At 48.1% G+C, this 9,280-nt stretch overlaps 1 protein-coding gene across 1 annotated transcript; it reads right to left on the bottom strand.

Annotated features, from left to right (window-relative positions):
• Positions 1 to 163: 163 nt before the first annotated feature.
• TRIM7 (tripartite motif containing 7) lies at positions 164 to 8,452 on the bottom strand. The gene is made up of 7 exons (XM_064399506.1): positions 7,991 to 8,452; positions 6,751 to 6,846; positions 6,101 to 6,331; positions 4,571 to 4,593; positions 4,022 to 4,137; positions 2,803 to 2,838; positions 164 to 1,056 (listed from the first exon to the last, which is right to left on the bottom strand). The coding sequence occupies exons 1-7, from the start codon at positions 8,417 to 8,419 to the stop codon at positions 542 to 544; spliced, it is 1,446 nt and encodes a 481-aa protein (XP_064255576.1). The 5' UTR covers positions 8,420 to 8,452; the 3' UTR covers positions 164 to 541.
• Between the last annotated feature and the right edge of the window lie 828 nt (positions 8,453 to 9,280).

Below are 9,280 nucleotides of genomic sequence, written 5' to 3'. Positions count from 1 at the left end.
CAACTCTCACAACATCCCAAAACCAGCTTTTTTGGGGGGGAAAATGATTTCCCCAGGTGGGAGAAGGAACCAGGAGATTTCTGGCTGGATTTCTTCCCTGTGGACGAACAGGGGAGCTTTGCTTTGGATGGACGTCCCAAGATCCCTGCTCAACCCCACCTTTCCCACCCCATAAATATCCAATTTCCCAGCCGTCGGCACTTCCAAGGGGGCGGAGGAGCCGCTCCAAAGCTTCCCGCAGACCCTCAAACCCCCATCCAGGGTCAGACCCGGAGCCACAAATGACTTCTGGAAGGTTCCTTCCCGCTGACTGGCAGAGCTTGTCACCCCTTCCAGGGCTGAGCTCAAATTGGTGGCCGCGATCTTTTGAGTTGGCGACCACCACCTTCCTCGAAGCTGGCGGCCACAACTTCTGGACGTCTCTGTGCCCCGAAGACCCTCCTTGTGGTGCTCTCCTGGCCACCCCACCGCCCGCGTCCCCCCAAAACCAGGCTGATCTGAGTCAGTCCCAGGCGCCCGTCCGGCCCTTCCCCGCGGCGCCTCAGGGGCACAGCTTGATGTAGGTGACGGTGGAACAGACCGAGAAGAGCGGGAACACCTTCTCCTGGAAGGCCACGTTGAAGGTGAAGATGTGCTGCATGCTCTCGGCGTCGTAGAAGGAAACCTCCTCGCCCTCGTAGTCCAGGTAGACGCGGACGCGGCTCAGCTTGCGGCTGAGGCACAGCGGCGTGCGCTGCGGCGACGTCACGGCCCAGTAGCGGCCCCCGTTCTGCTGCACGGCCCAGATCCCCTCCTCGGGGGAGAACTGCGTCAGCCCCTTCCTGCGGACGGACTCGCGGGCCACGCCGAAGGCCCAGCCGTCCGAGGGGCCCACCTCCACCTCCCAGTAGTGCCGCCCCGACTTGAAGCCGGTGCTGGCCAAGACGCGCGAGTTGGTGTCGAAGCGCTTGGGGTTGTCGGGCAGCTCCTGCTTCCTGCAGCCCATGCGCACGCTCTTGAGGTCGGCCGAGAGGATCAGCAGGTGGTTGGCCGAGTCGGGGTCCAGGGTCAGGTCCTCTGTTGGGGACAGAGGTGACATCCTCATCCTCATCCTCATCCTCATCCTCATCCTCATTTCCTTATTCCTCAGAACTCCGCGAGCGAAGAAAAGCGCGACGCGGGGTGGCAGTTACCAATTCCTGGACCAGCCCGGATCTCAATCGTCCCAGTTTAGCCCCAGTAATCCCACCCCCATGGACACCCCAAATCCCTCGAGGGGGGGTTTGTCTCGTGCTGCTTCTGGCGAGAAATGGGGCGGCAACAACACGAGGCCAGCGGGAGAAAGGAGCGCCATGACAAAGCACATGCAGATAATCTGCAGTTATCAACAGCAAAGATGGGCCTTAGGTCAAGGATTATTTTTTTTTTCCACATAAATTGATTTTTTTAAATCTTGGTTTCCAGCTCGTCCACACACAGGTGGGCTCCACACCCCCCTGGCATCACAAATCTCAGAGTTTGGATCCCCAAACCACCCCAAATCCTTGTGGGAAGCCACAACCTAAGGGCATCTTTCCACCTGGAGCAAACCAAACGTGCAAGTGCAGCCTGGTCCCAACAGCTTTTTTTTCCCTCCCCCTTTCCAAACTCAGGCTCAGAGGAAGCAACGAGTGACCTCAAATTGTGGTTGTAGTCAGCAAAGTCACCCCCAGTCCACGAGACCCTTTGGGGGGAGTGCAAAATGGGGCCTCTGGAGCTGAAACGCAGCAGGTGCTGCTCCATAAAGGATTTCGTGCTCTCCAAAATTCACAGATTCGGGTCAGAAATTGGCATAAAAATTTCCCAGAAGAGACACGGTGGGATTAAAAGCCTCAGAGTGCTTTGTAAAGGTGGGGAAAACCATAATGGGGAAGGCTGGGATCATTTAAGCGCCAGGTTCCTCCCCAAAAGTGAGAGTAGCCAAAAAATAACATTTCCTGCACCAGAAACTGCAAATCCCACCAGCAAAACTGTGGGGAAATGGGGTGGAACGAGCCAATTCCATCAATGCCTTGGAAAAGGTCCAACCCTGTGGGCTGTCCTCCTTTGAGACCCAAAGTGAGAGAGACCGCAGCTTTTTAAAAGCAAAAAATGAGATTTTTCTTCTGAAAATTCTGCTCTGGGCACCTGCGGGGAAGTGTGGATGGGGCAGGTTTTAATCTCAGGCGGAGGTCAGAGGGAGAGGGCTCATCCCAGAATTCCTGCAGAGCCCATTCCCAGGGGCTCGCCCAGCATGGAAAATTATCCTGGGCTGGGTTTGTCCCTCAAATTCACGACCTCTCCTGTGGGAAGGAGTTAAATTCCTAATCAACTTTAAAAATGAGCCAAATTCTGCTGGGATTTAGCTTGAATTCTTAAATAACTTAAGGAACTAACCAAATTCTCCTGGGATTTAATTTGAATTCTTAACTAACTTAAGGAATTAACCAAATTCTGATGGGATTTAATTTGAATTCTTAACTAATTTAAGGAATTAACCAAATTCTGATGGGATTTAACCCCTCTGGCTTCATGCTGGAGCTCAACCCTCCATCCCAATTCCCTGGTGGAGCCCAGCAGAGGAAATTTGGCAAATTGAGGGGCTCAGAGTGGCTTTTTTTGGTCTGAAATCTGTGGGTTTGTTAAGTGCAAATCTAGAGTGTCTTTTCCTTTTTTTTCTTTTTCTCTTTTTTTTTTTCTTTTTTTTTTTCTTCCTTTTTGTCCTCTCTCTTTGGCTTTGCAAAGTACAACCACAATTTTGAGTCTTTGCTCTGGGTGCTAAGTGTGAAATCTCTTCTTTTTTACCTTTTTCACCTCTTCCCAGCTCGTCCTGCAGGTTTTCTGGAAGGAGAAAAGGCAGGGCCGTGAGTGGTGACACCCAGAGAGGCAGAAGGGATGGCCCAGGTCTCTTTTAGGGCCACCAAAGCATCAGCAAGAGCTGAGGATGCAGCAGCGCAACAGGGGAGAATCCTCTTTAAATATATTTAATTTTAAGTATAATTATTTAATTTTATATTATATATATTTAATTTTCATGAAATATATTTAATTTTAATTTTAAACCCCCTTAAATATATTTAATTTTCATTAAAAACCCCTTCTTGGCATGAAATATATTTAAATATATTTATATATAAATATAATTAATTTTCATGAAATATATTTAATTTCCTTTAAAATACATTGAAATATATTTTTATATATGTTTAATTATCATTATAATGTATTTATTAAATATATATCTATGCTAAATAGATTTAGTTTTCATTAAAAACCTCCTTCTTGGCATGAAATATATTTAAATATATTTATGTATTTATATATAAATATATTTAATTTTTATTAAAATATAGATATTAAATATATATATGTTAAATATATTTAATTTTCATTAAAAACCCCTTCTTGGCATGAAGAAAACACAGGATTTATTTAAACCACAGTGATCATGCCCTCTCCTATCTTGGAATTTCAAGCCTTGAGCACCTCCTTTAAGCCAATTCTTGCCCCAGGGTGTAATTCCCATTTGGAATTTGGTTTTTTTCTCTTCCAGAGCCGCTCTTTTTTTGGGTCATTTTGCCTTTCCAGCTCTCTCAGCGCCACCTCGTGGCTTCCTGCAAACCCAGGGCTTGGCTGTCTTGAAATTAAAGTTTTTATTGCTCCAAAGCTGATGCTCACAGGCCGATTTTCCCCCTTTAAAAAAAAAAAAAAAACAAAAAACAAAAACAAAAAAAAACCACATCACAAAACACCACAAAAAACCAAAAACAAAAACAAAAACAAAAACAAAAAAAACAAACAAACAAAAAAAAAACCAAACACATTTCCTTCCCCAGAAACCCGCCTGGCTGAGCCTCTTCCTGCTCATCCCCACCTCCAGAATGAGATTTTTGGAACTTTTTCCCAGATTTCTGCTCATTTTCGGTGCCCTAGAGCCCTCCAGCAGCGTTCCCTCCCAATGCCAGGAAAAAACAGGGATTATGTGATATTTTTTTTTATTTTTTTCCCAGCCTTTCCCACCCACCTCGGAATTTCTTCAGGACCTTCTCGAGGACCACGGTTTTGAGGGAGAAGTTGCAGACGTGCATCTTCATGTCGGTGCAGACGGGGATGGGCTTCTGGCACTTCACGTCGTCGCTCCTGACGAGGGGAAAAAATAAAAAAAAAATTAAAAAACGACGAGGAAATGGTTAAATCGCTGGCATTCCCCCATTTCCAGCTCCCTTTCCCCCCCCTGCTCCTGTCCCATCCCGCCCCGAGGATTCCATCCTCCTTGGGGTGAGGAATTGGGGGTTTGGGCGTGGATTTTGAGGCTTCTCTGGGGTGATGGGGGGATTTTTTGGGGGTGAAACCCCCTCCCCAGCTCCACCAGCCGCTGGTGGAGCAAATCAGGGAATTCGGAATTTCTGGTCCCACCTGAGCCTGCAAGGAGCCCGCTGGTAGGGAAAGGGGCACTGGAAAATCAGATTCCCGAGGAGATGGAGGAGACCCGAGGCTGGCAGAGAGGGGGAAGGAAAATTCCACCCTCCCCAGGACCCCTGGATTGGGCAGCGGGGAGAGCAGAATTCCCTACCTGCTGATGACGCCCGCCACGTCCTGGAAGGGAAAAAGAGAGACTGTGACCCTCCCAGAGCAATTCCTGCTCCTCAAACCCGGCTGGGATGTCCATCCCTGGGTGTCAGGTTTCTTTTTCTCCGGCCAGGTCTTATAAAAAAATCAAAAGGGAACCCAACACACCCAAGAACGGCTCAGCTATTTCTTAAAAACCCTCAAAAGGGAACCCAACACACCCAAGAATAGCTTAGCTATTTCCTCTTGGGGAAATAATAGGCAGGACAGCTTCTGCTTGAGGTGTTAGAAACAAAAAAAGAGGTTTAATAAAAGGCAAAATAACAAACAGAAAACCTCGAGCCAGGTGCGGAGGTCTGCCCCTGGTAGAAACACCTCGCAAAAAGCAGCTCGGTTCTTTTTGTTCTTTGAAATTAAAGTTTGAAATTTCTTTGAAATTTCGATTTCTTTGAAATGAAAGTGACCTGATGGGCCAAGCGGGACTTTTGGGCTTCTGCCCAATTAGATGACCTCGAGTTTTTGGTGAAGTCTCTGAGGTGGCTTTGAGAGAAACTTCTGGGCTTCTTTCTTTTTTTGGGGGGAAAAAGGCTAGTTTTGCCACTGTGACATTTCCCTGGATTCCTGCACCTAACACCCCCAGGAAAATCCTGGAGCGCCTGAGGTGGACAGGGAAGTGATTTTCCCCCAGGCAGGGGTGGACTGTGGAGGTAATTTAAGGTTCAAATACACTGAAAAAAGTTGCAACACACTCAATAAAATTGCAACACCACCAGCAGAACCCAGCCACTGTTTGCCTGTTCTGCCCTCCTAAAACATTCCAGAGCCCACACAAAGGCAGGGTCACCTCCCAGGGGGCTGGAAAAGGGACCCTGGAGCCAGCCCAGCCTTCCCAAACCTGCTTTTTTAATAAAACACCAATTGTTGTTCTGGGTTTTTTCCGTGGGCACCAGCACAGAGAGCACGTGGGGTGAATTCCCACCCACGTCTGCAAATATTGACAGTGCCCAGAGGGAATTTAACCCCGGGCAGGTCTGGGGGAGCCAGCAGCACGATCTGAATCCAATAAAAACCAGCTCCATTCAGAGGTCACCGCGTGGGGTGGGGAAAGGAGCTGTGGAAAAGGATTTTGGGCAGCCCTGGGGTGGGGAAAGGAGCTGTGGAAAAGGATTTTGGGCAGCCCTGGGGTGGGGAAAGGAGCTGTGGAAAAGGATTTTGGGTTGTTTCCCCAGCCTCAAAAAGCAGAGTTTGGTCTCGCTCAGCTCTGAACGCCTTGAAACCAAGACCTTGGGGTGTGCTGGAAGAATCCAAAGAAATTCATGGAGGGGAAAAAAAAATCATTAAAATTGAAAAGAACATTCTGTTACAGGATATTCCTCGGCCAGAGAGAGCTTGGGGTGCTCAGACACCTCCTTGCACCCTCCACTCATTAAAGGCAGAATAAAAAAGGGCTTTTCTCCCCAAAACACCTCCACAGGACCCACGAACACTTGGAAAAAAGGAGGAATAGGGTCGTGGCTGGGGGCTGACACCCCACCTTGAGGAACTCCAGCATGGGCTGCTGGATTTTCTCCTCCAGCTCGGCGATGAGCTTGTTGAGGAGCGTGATCTCCTTGGAGAGGTCGGTGATGTTCTCGTTCTGCCTCCTGGAGATGTTCTTCTCCATCTTGTCCAGCTGCCCCAGCAGGATGTGCTCCTGGTCGTGCAGGAACTGCCGCAGCCGCTCGAAGTCCGACAGCAGCTTCTGCCGCTCGCTCTCGATGGTTTTCTGGGGCGGAAACATGGGAAAAATGGGTTTTTGGGGGGACAGGCCTGGGGTGACTCCAGAGCTCCAGCCTGGGGGGTTTCCTTTGGAGGAATCACAGAATTCCCGGACAAAAACCTTCGGAAGCAGCGGGGTGGGAGAGAAATCCCCGTCAGGATCCCCCAAAACCACTTTTTTTGGGGAGGAATGGTCTGGGAAAGGAATTATTTTCAGTGTGCCGGGTTTTTTTTTTTATTATTTGCTGCCACAGGGGATGATGTGCTGAGGAAAAGGAAGGGTGGAGCAGAGCCCCGGGGCCTGCCTGGCTCTCAGATGCTCCAGCACCATCCCTGAGGCTCTGGATGATGGTGGTGGGGCCGGGAGGAAGGAGAAAAACCTCCCATTCCCCTTTTTCGGGATCCTCACCCCACCCCAGCACGCACCAGCAGCTCCTGGGTTTTCTTGTCGTCGTTCACTTTGAACTCCAGCAGTTCCTGCCGCTCCTTCCGCAGGAAATCCAAGCGCCCCTGGATCTTCTCCTGCGGACAAAAGGAGAGTTTGATTGGCCTCCTCCTGCCCTCAGGGTTTGCCCTTTGTGGGGTGGGGTGAAAACACGGGATGCGCTAGCCAGGAAATCCCTCTGGCTCCGCCGCTTCCCGAGAAACACCAAAATCCCCCCCAAAAAAACCAGGAACGGAGGGAGCGGGGACGGGGCGAGCCCTGTTCCCATCGGCTGCCGGCGCAGGAAAAGGTCAGCCCGGCTTTAATTAACCTCGCTCGTTCCTGGACGCTCTCCCAGCCCTCGGCCGCTGCCCTCCCGGCGAGGCGAATCCTTCCCAAAAACCCTTCCCAGAGAAACCCAGGAGAGGGAAGGAGGACAGCTCTCCCCGCTTTTTTTATCTCCTTTTTCTCCTTTTCCTCCTCTTTCTCCTTTTCCTCCTCTTCCTCCTTTTCCTCCTTTTTCTCTTTTTCTTTTCATTTTCCTCCTTTATCTCCTCTTTCTCCTCTTCCTCCTCTTCCTCCTTTTTTTCCTCTTTCTCCTCGTTCCCCTCTTTCTCCTTTTTCTCTTTTTTTCCCCTTTTTATCCTCTTTCTCCTCTTCCTCCTTTTTCTTGTCTTTCTCCTTTTCCTCCTCTTCCTCCTTTTCCTCCTCTTCCTCCTCTTTCTCCTTTTCCTCCTTATTCTCCCTTTTCTCCTTTTTCTCCTTTTTCTCCTTTTTCTCCTTTTTCTCCTTTTTTTTCTTTTTATCCTCTTCCTCCTTTTTCTCATTTTCCTCCTTTTCCTCCTCTTCCTCCTTTTCCTCCTCTTTCTGCACTTTCTTCTTTTTCTCCTTTTCCTCCTCTTTCTCCTTTTCCTCCTTATTCTCCTTTTTCTCCTTTTCCTCTTCTTCCTCCTTTTCCTCCTCTTTCTCCTCTTTCCCCTTTTTCTCCTTTTCCTCCTCTTTCTCCTTTTTTTCCTCTTTCTCATTTTTTTCTTTTCCTCCTCTTTCTCTTTTGTCTCCTTTTCCCCCTTTTCCCCCTTTTCCCCCTTTTTTCCTCCCACATCGGATACATCCCCCAAGCTCCCCACATCTCCCCCGCACCTCGCACCTCCACCTCCCCGAACGACACAACTCATCCCGCGAAAACAGAGCCGGGAACCGCTCGAACGGGGGGAAAACCGACAGACGGACGGACAGACGGACCTTGTACTCCTCGCACGCCTCGTCCACGGGCACCACGGCGTGCGGGCGGTGCTCGCGGGAGCGGTCGCACACCACGCAGATGCTCCTGCGGTCGTCCTTGCAGTAGAGCTTGAGCGCCTCGCGGTGCTTGGGGCACAGCCCGTCCCCGTCCGCCCGTCCGTCCGCCCGTCCGTCCGCCCGCAGCACCAGCTGCCCGATGATCTCGGACATGTTGGCCAGCGGCCGGTTCGGCCGAAAGCTCCTCTGCTGGAACACCTCGCGGCACTGCGGGCAGGGGAAGTCGGCCTCCAGCTCCTTCCAGCTGCCGGCGATGCACGCCCGGCAGAAGTTGTGGCCGCACTCGATGGACACCGGGTCCTTGAAGAGCTCCAGGCACACGGAGCAGGTGGCCTCGTCCTGCAGGCAGCCGGGCAGCAGCGCCGCGGCCATGGCCGCGCTGCGGCGGGACGGAGGGTTTTTGGCTGGGCTGGAAGGGTTTTTGGAGGTGGGGGGGGTTTTTGGAGGTGGGGAGGGTTTTTGGCTGGGCTGGAAGGGTTTTTGGAGGCGTGGAAGGGTTTTTTTTTTTTTTGGCTGGGCTGGAAGGGCAGTGCCCGGCGGGGGCGGTGCTCGGCCCGCAGCGCGGCCCCGCGGTCGCTCCCGCGGTGTCCGGTTTCTGCAGCCCGGGACGGAGCCTGGGCACCGGGGCATGCAGGAGGGCAGGGGCGCTGGTCATAAATCCCGAGCTTCCTGGCTATTTTTAAATTTTTTTAATTTTTTTATTTTTATTTTTTAATTTCTATTTTTATTTTTATTTTTATTTTTTTAATATTTTTTATTTTTATTTTTATTTTTTTAATTTCTATTTTTATTTTTAATTTTTATTTATTTTTATTTTTATTTTTATTTTTATTTTTATTTTTATTTTTATTTTTATTTTTATTTTTTAATTTTTATTTTTATTTTTATTTTTTAATTTTTATTTTTATTTTTATTTTTACTTTTTAATTTCTATTTTAATTTTTATTTTTATTTTTATTTTTATTTTTTTATTTTTTAATTTCTATTTTAATTTTTATTTTTATTTTTATTTTTATTTTTATTTTTATTTTATTTTTAATTTTTTATTTATTTTTATGTTTAATTTTTTTACTTTTATTATATTTTTTAATTTATTACTTTTTTAAAATTTTTATTTCATTTTTAAATTTTTTATTTTATTTTTTGTTTGTTTTTAATTTTTAAAAAATTTTTTATTTTCTTTTTCGAAATTCATTTATTCATTTATTTAGTTAGTTAGTTTTAGTTTGAGTT

Source organism: Passer domesticus, chromosome 26 (genome assembly GCF_036417665.1).
Source record: "Passer domesticus isolate bPasDom1 chromosome 26, bPasDom1.hap1, whole genome shotgun sequence".
Taxonomy (NCBI): Eukaryota; Metazoa; Chordata; class Aves; order Passeriformes; family Passeridae; genus Passer; species Passer domesticus.
The sequence above is the reverse complement of the archived record's forward strand: the minus strand, read 5'-3'. Positions and strand labels throughout refer to the sequence as shown.

Excerpts from the sequence above, each read along its gene's own strand:
- TRIM7 (XM_064399506.1), bottom strand. The coding sequence starts at position 8,419 with ATGGCCGCGGCGCTGCTGCCCGGCTGCCTGCAGGACGAGGCCACCTGC. Across the intron at positions 6,847-7,990 it reads AGGCGTGCGAGGAGTACAAG|GAGAAGATCCAGGGGCGCTT; the intron begins GTCCGTCTGTCC and ends TTTTGTCCGCAG. Across the intron at positions 4,594-6,100 it reads CCATGCTGGAGTTCCTCAAG|GACGTGGCGGGCGTCATCAG; the intron begins GTGGGGTGTCAG and ends TTTCCCTTCCAG.